Source organism: Pelophylax lessonae, assembly GCF_965119305.1.
Source record: "Pelophylax lessonae genome assembly, chromosome: 1".
NCBI lineage: Eukaryota > Metazoa > Chordata > Amphibia > Anura > Ranidae > Pelophylax > Pelophylax lessonae.
In genome coordinates this window covers 552,798,632-552,822,418 of record NC_138768.1, presented here as the reverse complement: position 1 = coordinate 552,822,418, position 23,787 = coordinate 552,798,632, and the positions used below count along the sequence as shown (strand labels likewise).

The window sequence follows — 23,787 nt, the reverse complement described above, 5'->3', positions numbered from 1 at the left end:
CTATGCCTCTTTTTTTTTTTTTTTTTGTGGTCCTGGCCTACTTCTGATGACTTTGAGCCTTTTGTCCCCGTTTTCAGGTTATGGTTTTCATAAAAGGACCTCATAAATGTGTAATGATTATCTAGTTAAGCGATGCTCAACGCAGGCCTGATGCGTGAGCATGGCTCCCCCCTGACTCCATCTAGGTCGGTTTAATATCTCGTCTGACATGGATTCAGACAAATCTCTATGTATATGGAGGTGAAGTTTTTTCATTTTGCTGGGTTTTTTTTACGTAACTTGGAGGCTGCTCCTGCCAGGATGCTTTAACTTCTGTCAATTTACTGTACTGTTTGAATGTATATGTTTTCTATGTCTTTTGTTTTTGCTTTGGGGATGCAGGGGACAATCCCACCTTCAGGGTGGGGCCAGTGGTGGCTGGTGCATATGGGGCGCCGGACGCATGGAGTTCAACGGGACTTTTTTCTTTTTTAACCATGTGACTAGAGCCAGAGGCTCTCACAGGCTAAAAAAAAGGGTGGGCTCGGGGCGCAGAGCCCACCCAGTTGTATGACAATAGCGAATAAAAATTCACACGAATCCTCCTCCTGGCCAATCAGGAAGCGGGTCTTGAGAGCCGTTTCCCGATTAGCCAAAAAAGAGAAGCCATGCCATTGGGCATGGTGAAGCTGCTGCAGACATCCAGGGCAGGGTGGGTGAGTGGGGGGTCCTGTCTCGCTGTGGTCCGGGGGGGTTATAGTGTGTGGCCTGGTGTGGTCCGGGGGGGGGGGGGTATGGTGTGGTCCGTCTGCTGCCCCCCGGCCCATGGAGCACCAGCCGCCACTGGGTGGGGCCCTTCTCTTTCTTTTCTACTTCTGGATCCCACTTCTTCCACCACTCTCCAAACACCCCAGGTAGCTTGCGTGTGGCTAACGCTGTCTCTTCTAAGGTAAATTTTATTTTTTCCTTGTACACATTAACCATGACTACATCCCCCCCCCCTCCTAAACCAACAACACACAGGGCCTAAATTTCTCTGCTAAGCCCTGTAAGGCTTTAAATTATTATCATTCTGTTGAGACTGAGGTGGTTCTCTTGCAAGAGACCCACTTTTCTAACCTCATACAAACCAACCTTCCTTCATAGTTACATAGTTGGTAAGGTTGAAAAAAGACACCAGTTCAACCTTTAGTGTGTGTGTGGGTGTATGTGTTTATGTCAATAGTACATTTTATATCCCTGTATGTTGTGATCCTTAAGGTGCCCATCTAATATTTTTTTTTAAACTATCGACGCTCCCTGCTAATACCACTGCTTGTGGAAGAGATTCCACATTCTTACCGCTCTGATAGTAAAGAATCCTCTATGCAGTTTAAGGTTAAACCGCTTCTTTTCCAATTTTAGTAAATGGCTACGTGTCTTTTTAAATTCTCTTTCACTGAAAAGTTTTTTCCCTATGCTAGCATCACCAGTATGGTATTTGTACATCGCTATCATATCCCCTCTCGAGTGTCTCCTCCCAATAGCGGAGATCCTCTAGTTCCTTTATTAGCTTTGTTGCCCTTCTCTGGACTCTCTCCAGTTCCAGCACATCCTTCCTGAGGACTGGTGCCCGGAATTGGATGGCATACTTAAGATGCTGCCGGACCAGAGTCTTGTAGAGTAGGAGAATCATTGTTTTGGCTCTAGAGTGAATCCCCTTTTTAATGCATGCCAATATTCAGTTGGCTTTGCTTGCAGCAGCTTGACATTGTATGCCATTGCTGAGCCTGTCGTCTACTACTAGGACTCCCAGGTCCTTTCCCATCCTAGATTCCCCCATAGGTTTTCTCCATAGCAAGTAACTTGTGTTTGTACTTTTAGCACCCAAATGCATTACTTTACATTTTTCAACATTTAACCTCATTTGCCATGTAGTTGCCTACCCCATTATTTTATTTAGGTCTCCTTGTAAGATTTCCACATCCTGCACTGAAGTTATTGCTCTGCTTAACTTTGTATCATCACCAAATATTGAGCTGTTTATCCCATGCTCTATATCATTTATGAATAAATTAAACAGAATAGGTCCCAGGACAGATCCTTGGGGAACCCCACTTACCACACTGGACAATTCAGAGTACTCACTATTTAGAATTACCCTTTGGACCCGCCCCTGTAGGCAGTTTTCAATCCAGGTATTCACCCTATAGTCCATGCTGATAGATTTCAGTTTGTATTGTAAAGGTTTGGGGGGGAACTGTATCAAATGCCTTTAGAAAATCCAGATACACCACATCCACAGGCCTTCTTTTATCTAGATGGCAGCTCACTTCTTCACAGAACGTTAATAGATTTGTCTGGCAAAAACCATTCTTCATGAATCCGTGCTGATTACCACTATTACCATTTTTATTAGTAAAATCTTGGATACAGTCACTTATCATCCCCTCTATTCCAGTCAGTAAACTGTGCATAAAAATTAGGAACAATGGTCAAGCTATCACCTGACTGAGTTCCATAAGGACCCACGGGTGTTAACCATCTGGTCCTGGTGATTTATTTATGTTAAGCTTTTCAAGTCTATTTCTGATACTGACCTCAGTTTGCCATGAGGGGGCATTCTGTGACGTGGTATTAATATTACAGTCTTGGTTACTGTATAACCTTGTTTCCTTTGTGAAAACTGAGAAGAAGAATGCATTTAAAACCTTTGCCTTCTCTTGGTCTTTTGTAACCAAATTCCCTTCATCATCCTTTATGGGGCCAATATGTTCTGCCCTCACTTTCTTACTGTTTATTCCTTTGTAGGAATGAGTTTTTTTTACTCTCCTCCGCTATGTGCCTTTCGTGGTCTATTTGAGCTGCCCTAAATGCGCTCTTACATTTCTTATTGTATTCTTTGTATTGTTGGAATGTTGACATTGCCCTGTAGCCTTGTATTTTTTTTAAAAGACCTTTTCTTTTGCTTTCATATGCATTTTTCTGTGAGAGTTTAGCCACCCAAGATTATTTTAGCTCTTTAAATTTATTTCCCATTGGAATACACTGGCCAATACCTTTAATATGGGATATGGGGCAAATATGGGATATGGGGCATTTTAAAGAAGTTGGCTCATTTGAAATTCAGTGTCCTTGTATTACCCTTGTGCTTCTTATTTCTGTGATTTATACTGAAACTAATTGAGCTGTGGTTGCGGTTTCCTATGTTGCCCTGTATTTCAACATCTGCAATTAGATCTGTATTGCTTGTAATCAGTAGGTCTAGTAATGCGTTCTCTCTTCACGGATACCCCCAATTTTTTACCTGACAAGATGCGTGGAGTGGCGATCCGCATTTCTAAAGCCCTTTCTTTCCCGCTGCTCAATGTGATCAAGAACCCCAACAGAAGATATCTTTTAGTGAAGGGTGAGATTGAGGGAGCTGAGATTTACTTTTGTTTCCTCCTATGCTCCTAACTGACCAATTGTCCTTACAATCTCTCTTTCAGATGCTGTTCAGATGCTGGCCCATATTTTTGACGGGTCCGTTTTCCTGGTTGTGGATTCTAACTTGGTCCTAGATTCTGTTTTGGACAAATCTAGACTCCCAGGTTCCCAGATTTTACACCCCTCAACAGTGGGCACTAAATATGTGCAGTTATTAGACCAATATGATCTGATAGACGCATGGAGAGAATTTAATCCAACTAAACAAGATATTACCCATTATTCTCATGCACACTTAAAGTACTCTAAAGTACACTGCATAGAAAGGCTTTTGGTCATAGTCACCAGGCTATAGACCTTATTTTAATCCTTCAGGGGGTTGCCACAGAAGGGACTACTGCTTTCTTTGGATATCAGGAAAGCCTTCGTCACTTTATTGTAGTCAAAGCTGTTCAGAATTGTATCTAAAATGGTCCCAAGTTTCTGTCCTTTCTAGAGACTTTGTACAATAACCCCTCAACCCAGATTCGAGTTAGAGGCTATACCTCAGCCTCCCTCCTGATTGCTTCCGATACGTGCCAGGGCTGCCCTCTCCCCCCACTCCTTTTTATTATTGCTATAAAAACTTTGGCTTTTGCCATTTGGTGAACTGGGCGAAGACAGAGGCACTCAATGTTAATCTGGATGGGATTTTCTGCCAAGCCTGGAAAGTCAGTTTGACTTTTTCTGGCAATCGCACTCCCTCCCCTACCTGAGGAATTAAATTGACCCCTTCTATACCGTCTCTTTATAAAACCAATTATTCAACCTGGTTTCCCAGATTGCTACGGGAGGTGGAGGTGTGGTCATCTTTGAGTCACTTATCCTGGATGGGTAGAATTGCAGCTCTTAAATTGGATCTTTTACCCAGAATTTTATATTATTTCTGCTCTTTACCTGTGGCAGTCCCGACTGCTAATCTACGGCGGTTCCAAAGTTAACTTTTACATTTTATTTGGCACCCTCCGGGCCATAGACTATCACGGCATACACTTTATACTGATGCATGATTGTGCCTTTAATGCACCTTTGCTAATGCATGATGCATGTGCTCATTTGCCCACGCCAAAACAATTGGGGGGGGGGCGGATGGGCTGAAGGTGATAAAAACACGGCTCAACTGCCTGTGTTTACAGCCACCTCTACCCAACTGCAAGTGTAACCAATGTCAGTGTCCTAGCCAGAAATATCCAAAACACCAGCATAGGTAACACTGCACACAACCAGCATGCCTCAGTTTTGTAGCGGTAGTAGTACAGAGAGAATGAATATAAACAGATAGGGCTGGGACCTGTGTGAGCCACCTTGAGATGGTGAAACAAGAAGCCTGGACACCTTTCCAGGGTGCATCCGAGATGACAAAACGTATCAGTATTTTGAAAGTGATCTGGAGTGAACTTAACCAGCAATGAGGGATGGAAGAACAATGACTGGGTTGAGGCTGATGACAGAGTCCTAGGCCTCAACAATACTGTGTCCATAGGATAAAGCCGCTAGTTTAGACACCTACCTCTCAGAGGTGATGGCTACAAAGTGTACCAACCTTATGGGTAAGAAAAGAGAAATAAATGTCCTTAGTGGGTTCAAACAGCAGTTTCTGAAGGGCAAACAGCATTCCTAGCTTTTATCATTGTAGAAATCAAAGATGAAGAAATGCCCATGGGGCTGCAATAAACCAGGTTATACAGCCAGTGACCACAAAGCCGAATGGTAAATCGGTCTTTAAAATAGAAGATCCTGACATTCTAAAAAAGCTCAAGGAGCAACTTCCAGGAATCTTACCATTTTAAAGTACCACCATTCCAGTACAATGAGAATCACTGGAATGCCTTTTATCTTAAACCTGCAAAGCAGATGAGAAAGAAGCTTCAGGGGAGGAAAGATAGATTCCACAGAGTCACCAGAACATCCACTGACTAGATGACACTTGACATAGAAAATCTACCAAATGAAGGAACCGCGCATTCAGCCAAGGCTCAGCAGTCCCTAAATGTTTTGCAGGACAATTTCATGGGTCAGATGGTGAATGCACCGACAAGAAACAATGCGGTACTTGACCTACTGATTACCAACAATACAGACCTGCTCACGGATATAGAAATACGGAGCAACTTAGGAAACAGTGACCATAGGTCAATTAGTTTCAGTATTAATCATAGTAATAGGAAACATAAGGACACTGAATTTCAAAAGAGCCAATTTCCCAAAACTTCGCTCTATGCTAGAAAATATCAAATGGGATAGAACCCTGGGAACAAAGAACACGGAGGAAAAATGGGAGTGCTTCAAGAGAATACTAAACAAAGGGATTGACCAGTGCATTCCAAAGGGAAATAAATTTAAAAGAGCAATACTAAACTCTGGGTGGCTAAACTCCAACTTAAAAATGCATATTAATGCTAAAGAAAAGGCCTTCAAAAAATACAAGACTGAGGGGTCATTGGCAGCATTCAAACATTACAAAGAGTGTAATAAAAAATGTAAAGACGAAATCAGGGTGGCTAAAATAGAACACGAGAGACATATAGCGGAAGAGAGTAAAAAGAACCCCAAGGAATTCTTTAAGTATATAAATAGTAAGAAAGCGAGGCCAGAACACATTGGTCCCATAAAAGACGATAAGAGAGATTTGGCCACCGAGGACAGGGAAAAGGTGGTAGTGTTAAATAATTTCTTCTCTTCAGTCTTCACAAAAGAATTGGGGGGCAACACTAACCCAGCTTGTAGGGCCAAACTAAACAACACACCTCAGGAAGTACCGCCATGGCTAACAGAAGATAGACTTAGAACTAAACTAGAGAAACTTAACATAAATAAATCACCGGGACCGGATGGCTTGCACCTGAGGGTTCTTAAAGAGCTCAGCCAGGTGATTGCCAGACCATTATTCATGATTTTTAAGGATAGTTTACAGACGGGTATGGTGCCAGCTGATTGGAAAAAAGCCAACGTGATACCAATATTTAAAAAAGGGCCGAGATATATCCCGGGTAACTATAGGCCGGTCAGCCTAACATCAGTAGTCTGCAAGATTTTGGAGCGGATGTTAAGGGACCACATACAAGACTTTAGTAATGAAAATTGTATTATTAGTAGTAATCAGCATGGATTCATGAAAAATCATTCTTGCCAAACCAATCTATTAACCTTCTATGATGAAGTGAGCTACCACCTAGATAAAGGTAAGCCTGTGGATATGGTGTATCTGGACTTTGCAAAGGCCTTTGACACAGTTCCCCACAAACGCTTACTGTTCAAACTAAGGAAGGTAGGTATGGACCATAAGGTGAGAACTGGCTCCAGGGGAGAGTGCAAAGGGTGGTGACTAATGGGGAGTACTCGGATTGGGCGGGTGTGGAAAGTGGGGTCCCCCAGGGTTCTGTCCTGGGACCAATCCTGTTTAATTTATTCATAAATGATCTAGAGGAGGGGATAGCTAGTACAATCTCAGTATTTGCGGATGATACTAAACTAAGCATGCCAATATCTTCTATGCAGGATGTGGAAACCTTACAAGCGGACCTGAACAAAATAATGGGGTGGGCAACTACATGGCAGATGAGGTTTAATGTTGAAAAATGTAAAGTAATGCACTTGGGTGCCAGAAACCAGAAAGCAAGCTACTCACTAGGGGGGAACCTCTGGTTGAATCTAACATGGAAAAGGACCAGGGGGTACTGGTAGACAACAGGCTTGACAGTGGCATGCAATGCCAAGCCGCAGCAAGCAAAGCCAACAGAATACTGGGATGTATAAAAAAGGGGATTCACTCTAGAAATAAAGAGATTATTCTCCCTCTCTACAAGACTCTGGTCCGGCCACATCTGGAGTATGCTGTCCAATTCTGGGCACCGGTCCTCAGGAAGGATGTGCTGGAACTGGAAAGAGTCCAGAAAAGGGCAACAAAAATAATTAGGGGAATGGAGGACATCAGCTATGAGGAAAGACTACAAGCACTGAACTTATTCTCTCTGGAGAAGAGACGATTAAGGGGGGATATGATATCAATGTACAAATACTGTACTGGCGACCCTAGCATAAGGAACAAACTATTCAGAGAAAGGGAATACAATAAGACACATGGCCACTTACTAAAACTAGAGGAAAGGCAGTTTAACCTTAAAGTACGTAGGGGGTTCTTTACTGTCAGAGCAGTAAGGATGTGGAATTCTCTTCCGTCGTAACAACAGGGAGCATCGATAGTAGGGCTGCGCATCTTCACTTACCTCACAATTCGATTCGAATACGATTATTAGGGTCACGATTCGATACGTTTCGATTCCGCGATGCATCACGATGCATCACGATTAATGCCCATGGTTATTTTATCTGTTCTTAAAACAAACAAAAAAAAACTCCCTGCATGTAGCAAAGTCCAAACACAGCAGACAACAACGTAAAAAGCTCAAGGCTCCCCCCTAAACACTACAGGAGAGGGTCAGAGACCGCAGACACACTACAGGAGAGGGTCAGAGACCGCAGAAACACTACAGGAGAGGGTCAGAGACCGCAGACACACTACAGGAGAGGGTCAGAGACTGCAGACACACTACAGGAGAGGGTCAGAGACTGCAGACATGATACAGGAGAAGGTCAGAGACTGCAGACATGATACAGGAGAAGGTCAGAGACTGCAGACATGAGACAGGAGATGGTCAGAGACTGCAGACATGATACCGGAGACGGTTAGAGACTGCAGACATGGTACAGGAGATGGTATCAAGAGCAAGTATTTGGCTCTAAACAAGTAGTTAATTTTCCGGCTAATTTGGAGAACATATCCCCTACACCTAAGAGATCAACTCAGGCATAGCAGTCTCTAGCTCATAATCCAATGTACTTTTCCTTGATTCTAGACATCCATGTAAAGTACTCCACTAGTAATAGACTTAGTTTGGTAATGGATGTAGTCCCAGAAGTAATCAACAAAGCTGCAAGGCAATCTAATCTAGTTACAAGTAGAAACTTTGCAAATTTCCCCAATTAAATCACAAGAATTCTGAAAGGTTTAAACAGGTTGCCTTTCATGATATAGGTTTCATACTCAGTTACTTGGACACCACATAGCAGCAGTGCACTCCTAATTCAAGTTGTCAGAAGAATTCCAATGACAGAATTCAGCCATAAATTGCAGATTACTCAGGGATGGTAATAGGGCTGCAACTAACGATTAATTTGTCTGTCGACTAATCTATTGATTATTTTTACGATTAGTCGACTAATCTAACGATTATTTAAATTTTTTCTTTTTTTGCTTAATTGTTTCTTTGATTAGCTAATTAATCCTGTAAATAATACAGACCCCCTCAGTAAGCCCCCCTCCCAGTACAGACCCCATAGTAAGCCCTCCCACCTAGTACAGACCACTTAGTAAGCCCCCCCTCCCAGTGCAGACCCCTCAGTAAGCCCTCCCACCTAGTACAGACCACTTAGTAACCCCCCCCTCCCATTGCAGACCCCTCAGTAAGCCCTCCCACCTAGTACAGACCACTTAGTAAGCCCCCCCTCCCAGTGCAGACCCCTCAGTAAGCCCTCCCACCTTGTACAGACCACTTAGTAAGCCCCCCTCCCATTGCAGACCCCTCAGTAAGCCCTCCCACCTAGTACAGCTGGCAGACCCCATGAACCCCAATAACAGATCCTATACACCCCCAGCTGGCAGACCCCATGTACCCCAATGACAGATCCCATGTACCACCAGCTAGCGGACCCCATGAACCCCAATCAATGACAGACCCCATGTACCCCAATGACAGATCCCATGTACCACCAGCTAGCAGACCCCATGAACCCCAATGACAGACCCCATGTACCCCAATGACAGATCCCATGTACCACCAGCTAGCAGACGCCATGAACCCCAATCAATGACAGACCCCATGTACCCCAATGACAGATCCCATGTACCACCAGCTAGCAGACCCCATGAACCCCAATGACAGATCCTATACACCCCCAGCAGGCAGACTCCATGAATCCCCAACAACAGATCCCACACACCCCCCAGCTGGCAGACCCCCATGTACCCCCCACTGACAGGTCCAATAGACTCTAATGACAGGTCCCATGTCCCCCCAGTATTAGATCCCATGTCTCCCATGCACCCCAATTCCAATCCCAGCACATGACTCCGGACACTCACTTAGTAAATGCCTCTCCCAGGTCTATGACCACCGCGGTCTTCTCTCCCTGCGGTCTTCTCTCCCCCCGCCCCCAGCCCCTCGTACGGCGGCATCTCCTCCTCCCCGGGCCCGGTGTTCTGCTGCGGCGCACTGATTTCTCCCGGTCGGAAGCGGCGCTGCGGCCGGCCAGGGGGCGTGTGACGTCACACGTTGACGCGTCGACGCCTTTCACGCACGTCAACGTTTTTTTGTAGTCGACGTAGTCGACTACGTCGACGCGTCGTGGCAGCCCTAGATGGTAATAGCAATGCACTCCTATTCCAGCTGTCAGGGAAATTCCACTGACACAAAATCCAGCCATAAAATGCAGTTTGCTCAGAGAGTTGAGGCAGTCTCTTTGGAGTAGGGTTCAATGTGTAAATCAGCCTTACATATTGTTAGTGGGTTTCCCCATCAGCTAAGCAAGAGTCCTTTTAGGCTTTAAAATGAATTCCTTCCACCCATCAATAGATTCCCCAAAGAGCGATCGTCCCATCAGCTAAGCAAGAGCCCTTTTAGGCTTTAAAATAAATTCCTTCCACCCATCAATAGCTTCCCCAAAGAGTGATCGTCCCATCAGCTAAGCAAGAGCCCTTTTAGGCTTTAAAATTAACTCCTTACCCCCATCAGTAGTTTCCTCAAAGAGCGATCGTCGGTCAGCTTTCTAAGGGATTTTTTTCAAAGGGAGCGCTTCACCGCTGCGGGAGGAGCCTTTCCCGCCATTTGCATGGCGTCCGGAACTTGGTGGTTGTACCCGGAAGCAAGCAGAGCTGTTGCGCGGGAGAGCTAGGCGGGAAGCAGACGCCTACATGCGTCTTCTCCAGCAATGACAGAAGAGGGAGGGAGGAGCCAGAAGAGGGAGGGGGAGGAGCCAGAAATCGATTATTGGGGGGGTCCGCATCGATGCAGAATCGCGGGTGGCCGCATCGCGATGCATCGATGCAACGATTATTTTCAACAGCCCTAATCGATAGTTTCAAAAAACTATTAGATGGGCACCTTAAAGACCACAACATACAGGGGTATACAATGTACGGTTAACAGCAAACACGCACACACATCATAGGTTGAACTGGATGGACTGATGTCTTTTTTCAACCTCACTAACTATGTAACTATGTAACTATGAACAAACGAACAGCAAAGCTGAAGAAAACATGTCTGCTCTCCAGAGGACACCAGCAAAAAACAGAGGCAACAGAGGTTGTAGGCGGAGTTATCCTGTACAGGCTTTTTTGTTGCTAGTGTCCATTTCTCCTGTACGCAGGAGCACAACCCAACAATTTAAGAATTTCTGCGTCCCTCAATGGACAAGAAAACAATAAAGATACTTTTCCTTCTGAAATCTTAGAATCTCGAGCCCAAATCTGTATCATTAAATTGCTGGAATTTTATAATGACAAGATCATGCAGAAAGAAATGCTTAACTGATAGTAACCAGTATCTGCAAAAAACAGATTTTAGCAATGGGGACCACTTGTCTTCCCTCATTTCAAACCTGTGTTTGTGTTGGAGGGAATACCTACAACTTTTTTTTTAAGCAAAACATTTAGGCAACTACTACAAAGTATGTCCTCAGAAAAATGTGATCATGCAAAAGATCAATAATATCCTTCTACTCACCAGCCGCTCCCGACTAACGATCAGTAGCCCACGTGCTCCATTGATTTGCGCCAGACGCACCTTCTCATAAAAAGTGCAATTTCCTCTCATTACCATAGGGATACGATTACTGAAGCCACCATCTGGGACATCCGCAGGGGAACAAAGAACAGACGCAGTCTGATCTTGAAGATGGAGCAAGGCCTACGTTTAGGAGAAAATTAGAACATTTTTAATCTAACTGACATACAGGGAGTGCAGAATTATTAGGCAAATGAGTATTTTGACCACATCATCCTCTTTATGCATGTTGTCTTACTCCAAGCTGTATAGGCTCGAAAGCCTACTACCAATTAAGCATATTAGGTGATGTGCATCTCTGTAATGAGAAGGGGTGTGGTCTAATGACATCAACACCCTATATCAGGTGTGCATAATTATTAGGCAACTTCCTTTCCTTGGGCAAAATGGGTCAAAAGAAGGACTTGACAGGCTCAGAAAAGTAAAAAATAGTGAGATATCTTGCAGAGGGATGCAGCACTCTTAAAATTGCAAAGCTTCTGAAGCGTGATCATCGAACAATCAAGCATTTCATTCAAAATAGTCAACAGGGTCGCAAGAAGCGTGTGGAAAAACCAAGGTGCAAAATAACAGCCCATGAACTGAGAAAAGTCAAACGTGCAGCTGCCAAGATGCCACTTGCCACCAGTTTGGACATATTTCAGAGCTGCAACATCACTGGAGTGCCCAAAAGCACAAGGTGTGCAATACTCAGAGACATGGCCAAGGTAAGAAAGGCTGAAAGACGACCACCACTGAACAAGACACACAAGCTGAAACGTCAAGACTGGGCCAAGAAATATCTCAAGACTGATTTTTCAAAGGTTTTATGGACTGATGAAATGAGAGTGAGTCTTGATGGGCCAGATGGATGGGCCCGTGGCTGGATTGGTAAAGGGCAGAGAGCTCCAGTCCGACTCAGACGCCAGCAAGGGGGAGGTGGAGTACTGGTTTGGGCTGGTATCATCAAAGATGAGCTTGTGGGGCCTTTTTGGGTTGAGGATGGAGTCAAGCTCAACTCCCAGTCCTACTGCCAGTTTCTGGAAGACCCCTTCTTCAAGCAGTGGTACAGGAAGAAGCCTGCATCCTTCAAGAAAAACATGATTTTCATGCAAGACAATGCTCCATCACACGCGTCCAAGTACTCCACAGCGTGGCTGGCAAGAAAGGGAATAAAAGAAGAAAAGCTAATGACATGGCCTCCTTGTTCACCTGATCTGAACCCCATTGAGAACCTGTGGTCCATCATCAAATGTGAGATTTACAAGGAGGGAAAACAGTACACCTCTCTGAACAGTGTCTGGGAGGCTGTGGTTGCTGCTGCACGCAATGTTGATGGTGAACAGATCAAAACACTGACAGAATCCATGGATGGCAGGCTTTTGAGTGTCCTTGCAAAGAAAGGTGGCTATATTGGTCACTGATTTGTTTTTGTTTTGTTTTTGAATGTCAGAAATGTATATTTGTGAATGTTGAGATGTTATATTGGTTTCACTGGTAAAAATAAATAATTGAAATGGGTATACTGTATATTTGATTTTTGTTAAGTTGCCTAATAATTATGCACAGTAATAGTCACCTGCACACACAGATATCCCCCTAAAATAGCTAAAACTAAAAACAAACTAAAAACTACTTCCAAAAATAGTCAGCTTTGATATTAATGAGTTTTTTGGGTTCATTGAGAACAATGGTTGTTGTTCAATAATAAAATGAATCCTCAAAAATACTCATTTGTCTAATAATTCTGCACTCCCTGTATTATTTAATGGTTTACTGAGTACATAGAGCAATTGTCATTGGTCCCTACCTGCCAAAGGCACTTCTAACCTCAAGTCCCAAAAATGCTTCTTAGTTGCGGATTTAGAATACAGAATTGCACATACATGGCCATCTTTATAATGAGATTTTTCCTACTCACTTACTAGAATAGGAATTTTCTGTTTTCATAGCTGTCTGTATTCCCATCACTTCCTACATTGATGGCCACTGTCAGAATGGGCAGTCATAAGTAAATACCTGACAGAGGTTTCATTCTTCTATACTCTTTCCAAATATCCAATACCATAAAAGTTCTTACCATGTTATCCACTAAGAAAAATGCAAAAGAGAAAAAAAAACTGGGGCACCATAATGTTATCTCTTCACTCTACTCTTTGTTCCTGTGTCAGTGACCTTTGGGCTTGTGTCAATGGCATCAGTTTTTGACAGGTTTCTGAGATCATTCAGTCATTGTCAGGTGCAGTTGACCTCCTACAAGCAGGTTTTGCAGTCCTGTAGACCACAAACCGGCCCTTACTCCTTTTTAAATTTCACACAGTACATAGAGCAACACTTGTCCTTAGAGGACTGTAACCGAGTTGTGATGAATTACAAGCCTTCCCTTTATATTTTAGGGGAAATTGTATTTATTGAAAATTTGGAGATTCACATTATTTCCAATCTGTAAAGTACTGTCCTTGTAAATTACTTCCAAAGCAAAACTTTCAATATGGATTATATTTTTAAAGTCCTGTAAGAAAAACATAGAAGGTTAAGTGATGGATGGCCCTTGTATGATGAATGGCTGCACAAACTATACTTTGTTTTTTTCATTTGAAAAGGATTTTTTTTATCTACTAGGCAGGTTTGTCAGTGACCCTGGAGGTTTTTATTGATACCTTATGGGCTCTTTCACACGGCCGCTCCGTGTGTCCGCAAATCATCCTATTTTTTTGCGGATGATTTGCGGACATAATGTAAGTCTATGGCATTGCGGATGTCAGCGGAATACCATCCGCTGACATCCGATTTTCTTCCTTTCAGTTCTGTTCCGTTTTTTGGAACGGAACAGAACCCTATTTTTTCTCTTCGTTCAAAAAACGGAAAGGAAGGAAAATCGGATGTCAGCGGTGTCACCTGCTGACATCCGCAATCCCCATAGACTTACATTATGTCCGCATATCATCCGCAAACGGATGGGATGATATGCGGACATACGGAGCGGATGACACAAATGTCATCCGTTTCGTGAAAAAAAAAAAGTCCCGCAGCGGAGCTTTCACATGGAGCGGCCGTGTGAAAGAGCCCTAATGGGCCATACACACTATAAGATTTTCTGAAGACTTTTTCCTTTAGACTTACCAAAACCATATAATATAAGGTCAAACCTAAACACTTTCAATTTGTATGCAATCTGGCAGGCCCTTGCACTACATAGAAAAGGTAAATCTGAAGGAAATCTACCAACAAAAGTTGGATAGTGTGTATGCAGCTTTAGTTTGAACTTGTGTGTGTGTGTGTGTTTAGTTGGCTACTTACATAGTAATGTTGCAATTATATGCAACATATAGAACATGTGCATTTTGACTGCAAGAAGAAGACAATCTGGGGTTGATTTACTAAAACTTTAGAGTGAAAAATCTGGTGCAGCTATGCATGGTAGCCAATCAGTTTCTAACTTCAGCTTGTTCAATTAAGCTTTGACAGAAAAACCTGGAAGCTAATTGGTTTCTATGCAGAGCTGCACCAGATTAACACTCTCCAGTTTTAGTAAATCTCCCCCTCTGTAACAACGTCAATGGGGAATGCATTCTCATGCTGTCAGACTCCTACTGCATTACAAACCTTTCACTACATACTTTTAGTGTAGCTGGACTACCTGACTGCAAGAACTTGTTTCTAGTACTGTAGATCAATCCAAAAGCAGATTTAGTCGTGGTTCACACCAGTGCAGATTTGAAATTACGCTACTTCAGCGTGGTTTCAAAGCCACAGATCAGTGCGATTTGGATCTCCGATTTTATTGCGGCTGGAGACTTAATTTAACAGAAATCAATGCAAGTCGCAATGAAATCGCAGAACAGTAGTGCAGGAACCTTTTTCAATGTTGCTGCGACTTGAGTCGTAATGATTTAAACGGTTCTATTGCCGAAAATAGGGTGCAACGTCATGGGATTTCGAACTGTCAAATCACATGACAAATTACTTTGGTGTGAACGAGGGATTTACCCCATGTCATACATTTTTCCACACATATTTCTAATGATAATATAACTAATTAGCAATGAAAAACAAACAGTATTCTGAGAACCTTCTATATAAACCAATTATGTGGCAAATGATATATGGAATTAGGAGCTTGATACGGTTTTGTGCCAACACTGCAGATAGAAAATTAAAAGTTTAATGCTCCCGTGTCATTACTGTCAAAGTAGACATCTCACAAATGTGGAAAATTCAGAGTTTGTGATGAAAACATTGTAAGGGACCTATCACACTGGCTTTCCGCCTGGCGGACTCCGTTTTGCTCAGCGGGGATGGATCCACCCATCCCCGCTGAACAGGCGGATGACAGCTCAGTCTCCGCTTACTTTGCAGAGACAGAGCCAGGGCCAGACAGGGTTTGAAAACCAGCCCTGGAAAAAATTACATACCAGCTCCATAGCATTGCGTCGTCATACCAGCATGTCATCAAGTATTCATATATGAAACATAATTTAACCACTTCTGCACTGGCCCTTTTTCTGACACGTTGTTTACAATTTCAAATCTTTTTTTTTTTGGCTGCAAAATTACTTAGAACCCCCAGACATTTTAGATTTTCTTTTAGCAGAGACCCTAGAGAATAAAATGGAGATCGTTGCAATATTTATCACACCGAATTTGTGCAGCGGTCTCACAAACGCAATTTTTTTGGGAAATTAAAACTTTTTTTTAATTAAAAATAAGAAAACAGTAAAGTTAGCCCAATTATTTTCTATAATGTGAAAGATAATGTTACGCCAAGTATATAGATTCCCAACATGTCATGCTTCAAAATTGTGCACGCTCGTGGAATGGTGACAAACATTGGTACCTTAAAATCCCCATCGGCGACACTTTAAAAATTTCTACAAGTTACCAGTTTAGAGTTACAATTCCCCCTAATACAATGCTGTCCCCCTCCCCCTAACACAATGCTGTTCCCCCCCCCTATACAATGCTGATCCCCCCCACCCTAATACAATGTTGACTCCCCCTGCCCCTAATACAATGCCTGCTCCCCCCCCACCCCCGGCCTCCTCCCCCTAATACAAAGCTGTTTGAGGGGGGATCAGCATTGTATTAGGGGGAGGGGGCCGGGGGGAACAGCATTGAATTAGGGGAGAGGGGGGATCAGCATTGTATTAGGGGCCCTAATACAATTCTAATCCCCTTTCCCCCTAAAACAATGCAGTCCCCCCTCCAGCCTCCTCCTCCTAATACAATGCTGACCCCGCCTCCCCTTAATAAAATGCTGACCCCCCTGGCCCCCTCCCCCTAATACAAGGCTGATCCCCCCATCCCCCTAATACAAGGCTGATCCCCCTCCCCTTAATACACTGCTGATCCCCCCTCCCCCTAATACAATGCTGTTCCCCCTAGCCCACTCCCCCTAATACAATGCTGATCCCCCCTCCCCCTAAATTTCCTTGTATGGGAGATCGGATAAAAACAGACCGCCTTTTTATCCGATCTAATCCTCCAGATGGATGGAAAATAGGGTTTCCATCCGTCTGGATTTCACGTACTGGACAGGATCAGATCGGAGAGCAGCAGGTGTCAGCGGAGATGTCTTCGCTGACACCTGCTTCTCCATAGGGCTGCATGTAGCATCCGATCAGGCTTGCCTGAAAAACTGACAGGCGGTTCTGATCAGAAAGCCCATGTGAAAGGGGCCCAAGAAGTAAGGATGAGTGAAAACCACATGTTAGAACAGCTGGTAGTGCTAGAGATACACTATGGGGATGATTTACTAAAGGCAAATATACTGTACATTGCAAGTTCAGTTGCTCCAGAGCTTAGTAAATGAGGTAAAGGCAAAGAATACCCAATCACATGCAAAGAAAATAAAGACAGCATTTTTGCTTGAACATGATTGGATGATAGAAATCAGCAGAGCTTCACCTCATTTCAGAGCTAGTTCTACAGCAACTGCAATTGAAATGCACAGTATATTTGCCTTTAGTAAATCAACCTCAATATCTCCATGGAGAGAAATTCAATAAAGTTAGATAAACAGCTACAGTTACACAGTTATGAAATGTAAGGAGAGAAGGCTTACTCACAGCTTTGGCCAGGTCATGAGGCAAATGAGCCCATTCTGAATTAAAAAGAATACAGTAATCTTTGGCACTGCCACCACTTCTCTCCGATGTTACATGAACCATTCCATATTCACACAGTACCTGAAAGAGATCAAAGACACAGCTTAATATTCTCTCCAATTTTACAAAGCAAATTATTTTAAAAGAACATCCTGATTAAACATTTATTTAAATAGAAGTATCAAAAGACCAATGTTACAGATTTTTTTTTTTTTTTTTTAAGATTTGAATATACTTGGTAAGAGCAAATACTTCTGCCTAGTCTTTTTTGTTCTCTGTGATACCAGGAGAGATTTTCCCATCTTCCTGTATCGGTGATCCAGCATGTTGGTCATAGAATGTGTACACATGTTGTGCGCAGGGTGGATAAAAATCGATGATTTAACAAAAAAAAAAAAATTGGATTTTCATTAAATGTATTTTAATAAAATGCTTTTGGAGTAAAAATCTATCTAAATATAGTTTTCTATTTAAGATACATTAATGATTTAGTTTATTCAGCATTAAATGGAGCTTAGATATGTAGCATGAGGCTGTATATTCCGCAATATTTACGGTACTTTTTTGGTAAACTCATTCAATGAATCCAAGCTCTGCAACTGCATTCACACATTTTTACACTAACTACCAGCAAGAATGAGTCCTTACATTTAAAGAGAACCTGTCATTTCAGATCCATCATGGCAGCGCCTGTTAGCGGGCATCCACACACCTGCTGCCACCACGTCCCTCACTTTGTTGTGTCACTGCCACATCACCAGTCATCCCAATAAAGTGAATGGGACCGTCAGTGAATCAACAGCGGGTCACAAGAGGAGCCACTTTGGGGCAGAGATGACAGTTGCTCTATAAAATTATGATTTAAATCGGGTTATTTTAAATCAAACCTTTTTACTAGTGATTTAAATCGACTTGATTTAAATTAAATCCACCCTGGATGTGTACAGCTTCTATCCTCCCACACACCTCACACATAACACATAACTGAAGTCTCACAAGAGCTTTAAGACCTTTCATGTTTTCCAGGTTCTGTCAAAAAAAAAAAAAAAAAAAATTCCAGTTTTCAGTTTCAATAGATGAAGCCGAAATTTACAGACATGAATGAATTGCAGGAGTAACTTCTTTCCATCTGTGGCCCATAGTAAGGCACAGTCAGCAACAAAAATGGTATTAGATCTAACTCCTCTCCACTTTACTAAATATCTTTTGCCTTTGAAGATATTTCTCATCACTTCCTGTTGTGACCAGAATTAAAGGGGAAACACATGGCAATAAAAAAAAAAGAAAAAAAAAAAATGAAAATAAAATGGGCTTTAACCACTTTACCACCGCAGGATTTTCCTGCTTTACGTCCAGGCCACTTTTTGCGATTCAGCACTGTGCGACTTTTATTTATTTTAAGCACAATATATTTATTTAATCCTATATATTTGGTTATAAGAAATATATGATTTTATAATTTTGTAATTTTATGACAATTATGAGTATGTGATCGGTAGTAGATTTCATTACTTGTATTTATCTATATTTACACACTTTTAAGCAGCGCTGCATTCACATTTCCACATTTTAAAGAGCACTTGCACTTTTTTTTGCAGCTAGCAGCTTTACTAAAACACTTATTTATAGCACTAAGTAATTAATAATTTTTTCTAAAATCCATAAGCGCAGGGTCCCACAGTTCACACTGTGCGACTTTAACTGACAATTGCGCGGTCATGCAACGCCGTATCCAAACGAAATTTGCGTCCTTTTTTTCCCACAAACAGAGCTTTCTTTTGGTGGTATTTGATCACCTCTGCGCTTTTAATTTTTTTGCGATATTATTAAAAAAATGCAACAATTTTGAAAAAATAACAATATTTTTCTACTTTGACAGTTAAAAAAATATCCGATATATTCAATTGTTGTCATATATTTAGGCCACAATGTATTTAGCTACATTTCTTTGACAAAAAAATTCTCAATGAGCGTATTTTTAACCGCTTTAAGACCGGAAGATTTTACCCCATTCCTGACCAGGCCATATTTTGCGAGCCTCCGACGTAGACCTACGTCGCTGGATGATAACGAACCACTTTGCCGCAGTACGCTCAATGTGAGCGGTCAGCAAGTGGTTACACTTTAAAATTGACCAAACTCATTACAAATTTCTATAAAATGCTGTGATCACAGGGAAAGCAAACCATATTGCAGACTAAACAGTGGAACTCTGGTATGCATGTTAAAGGCAATATTATTTACAAAATTTGAGGTCCTCTGATGTTGTGTTGAGGTGTTCTAGTCAAGTAATCACAGTCCTTTTTCAGATTCTAAAAGGAACATCACAATGCAAGTTTTTTTTTTTTTATATAAAACGACAATGAAAAATTTCTGATGGAAGTATTAAGTATTCTTGGTTGAACCAGAAGGACTTGTGTCTTTTTTCAACCTGACTATGTAATCCATATAATCCACTGTCCTTGCATTTTTGATGCAGAAAAAAAAAAAAACTGTACTGCATCTGGTGTGAACCAGTCCTTAGACTGCTCTTACACTGCTTTGTAGCAAAATCTTGGTAAAAACGCATATGCGTTTTTGCCACATTTCTGGTGTGGCATCTGGTTGCCTGCACCTGTGAAAAATAGACATGTGACTGAAAAAAAAAACACAAAAACGTACTATAAAAACGACGGTTAGACTTACCATTAAAGCCCTGTACACACGCGTCGAAAATTGGCAGGGAATTTTTGGCCAACGTCCGATCTGCCGATTTTCGGCTTGTTAGTATGATGCTTCCGACAACCGACTCCGACTTTTCGGCCGAAAAAAATCTGGTGTGCAGACTATAAAATTTTTCGTGCAGTCAGTACAGATTTCGACAGGGAAAAATCTGATGAGCAAGTCTGGGCATGCTCAGAGAAGAAAAAACACAAAGTAAGCAAACTAACACATGACATCACTTCTGAAGTAGATTTTTGTTGGGCGAGAAAATTCGTGTGCAGTCTAGGCACATTCCAACCAACAAAAACCACTCTGGACAAAAGTCGGAAGATCGGTCGGCCGATATTCGTTGCGTGTGTGCAGGGCTTAACAGTGTTTCTACGAACCTTCCAGGACGGCAACACATGAGAGATGAGAGGCTCCACCCTACAGGAAACACAATCAGTTCACAGCTGCTTAAAAGGCCCCACCATTCCCCTTGTCCCTCAGTTGTAAAAAAAAGTACTGTATTTTCTGGCGTATAAGACTACTTTTGAACCTCAAAAAAATCCCCCAAAAATGGGGGGTCGTCTTATACGCCGAGTATAATATCTCCAAGGTAACCTAAGTATAAGTATTACCGGTAGATCATGTAATAGGGGGGTCGTCTTATACGCCCAGTCGTCTTATACGCCGGAAAATACGGTAATTCTCCCAACCGATCCACAAGGGGTATAAATTCACTTAGGTACTCCCCACCTGTTGTCTACACCCTCCCCCCCCCCCTTAACTGGGCAGGAAGTAGGCCTGCCATCCTGGAAGGTTCGTAGAAATAGTTTCCGGTAAGTCTAACCGTCGGCTTTCTCCTTTCACCTTCCAGGACGGCAACACATGAGAGGATAATCAAGCAACCGCAGGCCTACCTTAGGGTGGGACCACCGCCTGTAACACCTTTCTACCGAAGGCTAGGTCTTGCTGAGACAGCACCTCAACTCAGTAGTGGTTCAGGAAGGTGTCTTGGCTGGACCAGGTGGCTGCGCTGCAAATCTGTTCCAAGGATGCTCTTGCTTTCTCAGCCCAGGAGGTCGCCAGGGCTCTGGTTGAGTGTGCTTTCAGCTTTGCTGGTGCAGTAATACATGCAATCTCTTATGACACAGTAATGGCTTGACCAAGAGACTGAAGGCTTAGATGCTTGAAGTCCCTTCCTTGGTCCAGAGTAGAAGACCAAAAGATGATTAGATCTCCTAAACTCTTTGGTACTCTGTAAATAAGTGAGGAGGCACCGCCTTACATCTAAACAATTTAATTTATTTTCCCCCTTATTCTTAGGGTTATGTAATGTTCCGGTACCTTTGGTACCCTAAATTACACTTTCCACAAGTGTATGCGCCCCACCATTTACTTTTGGAAAGGTGCGCATAACACCTTTAAGACTGGAGCTGTCATCACCCAGCGCCGGACTAGATGGCTATTTAAAGCGCCGGTTCTCACTCACATGTGTTCGTTCAAACACCCTTACCTGGATGCTAACCTTGCTTGAAGCTTCCATGCTTGCAAGCTTACTTCGCTGACGGAACCTCGCTGCGCTGATTCCTGTATCCCGCTACTGGATCATCCGCCTTTCCTGAACCACCCTTCGGCTGTATCGCTAATAGTGCTAAGTACCCCGCAGGGGAATTCTCTATAAACTTATACTAAGCTTACACTATCTAGCTCTGCATAGTAAAGACTGTTTATCACATCTGCATAACCTAGATTGCTAGCTCTTGAGACTACTGCTACTTTTCTGCACTGGGTTGATCTCTTTTGTATGTCCACCTGCTATTCTATCATCTGCTATCATACAACATTGCTAAACCTTCCTGCATCCATCTGCTACTGTCTCACCTTCAAGTGTCTATCACCTACCACCTCCTCTCAACCTATCCCTCAACCTTCATCATTGTGTTACCACATATATAAAGTCACTCTAGGAACCAGCTTGCTAATTGTGTGTATTTACTGGCTGAAATAAGACCTTCCACACATTATGAGTCATTGAGGTTGGGAATGGTATCTCAGCATATCTCTTACATGACTACTGACGTGGGACTATTTCTGCAGCTGAAAATCCACACCATATAAGAAACGCAGGAGCGTTAGAGGTTATCACAAAAGGATGGTAAGGTTATCTCTTGTGTTGGATGAAAGGATGATGCTATGTTGGGCAGATATAGAGGATCTGGCCTGAGGATAATCCTATCTGGAAGGATCAACAAAAATGGTTATTTAATAGAAAGACCTTGTAAGTCCCCTACCCTTCTAGCTGTTGTGATAGCTAATAGGAAGGCTAATTTTCAAAAACGTAAAGGAAACCTCTTCAATAGGTTCAAAAGGGTTTCTAGATAATGCCTCTAGAACCCTAGTCAGGTCCCAAGGTGGGAACCTATCTCTTGTGCGGGGATAGCTCTATCCCTGGTCGTCAAAAATCTTTTAACTAAAAGGTTCTTTCACTAGTCTTGCATCTTAAAAAACTGGGAGAGCTGCTATTTGTACCCGAAGAGTGTTGACCACCACACCCTTCTCTACCCCATCTTGTAGGAAATCTAAGATTTTGGGGACAGAGGTGGAAGAAATCTGCTGCTGCCTACGCCAAGTACAAAACGTTTTCCAAACCTTAGAGTATAACTTCCTCGTAACTGGTTCCCTGCTCAAGAGGAGTGTGTCTATTACTCTGTCTGAACAGCCCTTTATACTAAGGATCTGGCGCACACTAACCAAGCCATGAGTGGGAAGAACTCCAGCCTGATGTGCAATACTGGACCCAGAGAGAGTAGGTCTAGAAGGTTCGGAAAGCTCCCAAGGAGGTGCCACTGATAGCGCCTTCAAGGTCACAAACCATGCCCTCCTTGGCCAGCATGGCACAATCAGGTGGAGGGGGAGACCTGAGGAATGACTGAGTTTCTGTATGACTCGAGGGATTAGACTTAGAGGGGGAAAGGCGTAAGCCAACTTGAACTGCCAGATCTGGGCTAGAGCATCCAGGCCCTCCGAATCCCTTTCCCGCGAGTGGGAGAAGAATCTTCTTGCCTTCTTGAAGCTGGCAAATAGATCTATTTCTGGGCAGCCAAACCTCTGCACTAGCATCTGAAACACCTTCGGATACAGCTCCCATTCGCCCTCTCTTATTGGTTGACAGCTGAGGAAGTCTGCTTCCCAATTGCTTTCCCCTTTTATGTGAATTGCCAACAACGAGACCACCCTTTCTTCGGCCCAGCCTAAGATTTCCTTGGCTAGGTCTAGGAGGAGTGTGGACCTGGTTCCTCCTTGGTGAGCTACTTCCTTGTTCCAGGTGCCTTAGGCTTTGGCTTTCTCTAGGCGGGCCCCCCATCCCCAGGTGCTTGCGTCTGTGCTGACTTTCAGAGGATCCCACTGACCCCATGGCCTTTCCTTCTCCAGATTGCTTGGTAATGACCACCATTTTAGGGAAGATTTTACCTGAGGAGTGAGGATTAAAACTGTCGTCAAGAGACTCAACCCTTTTGTCCCAGGAGGAAAGAAGGATTGAAGGTCTCTTCAGTGTAGTTGCGCCCAAACAACTGCTGGGATGCTGGCTGACATGAGCCCCAAAACTCTCAGGATCTTTCCCCTGTAGCACAAGGGGGTTCCTATCAGTCGTTGTACCGATGAGACCACTTTCTCCACCTTTACCCTTGGAAGGAAAAGTTTTTGTACCCGTGAGTCTATCCGGTAACACAGATAGGTCTGAA

The 23,787-nt window shown here is 43.0% G+C and overlaps 1 protein-coding gene across 3 annotated transcripts in view; it reads right to left on the bottom strand.

The window, feature by feature from the left end:
• The window catches only part of SPPL2B (signal peptide peptidase like 2B), a 108,074-nt gene that overhangs the window by 34,612 nt on the left and 49,675 nt on the right, over positions 1 to 23,787 (bottom strand). For all 3 annotated transcript variants that reach the window (XM_082255416.1, XM_082255414.1, XM_082255415.1), the window contains exons 2-3: positions 17,318 to 17,437; positions 11,211 to 11,393 (exon numbers count right to left, since the gene is read on the bottom strand). In XM_082255416.1, coding sequence (XP_082111542.1) covers positions 11,211 to 11,393; positions 17,318 to 17,437 — 303 coding nt within the window. The remainder of the gene's footprint in view (positions 1 to 11,210; positions 11,394 to 17,317; positions 17,438 to 23,787) is intronic.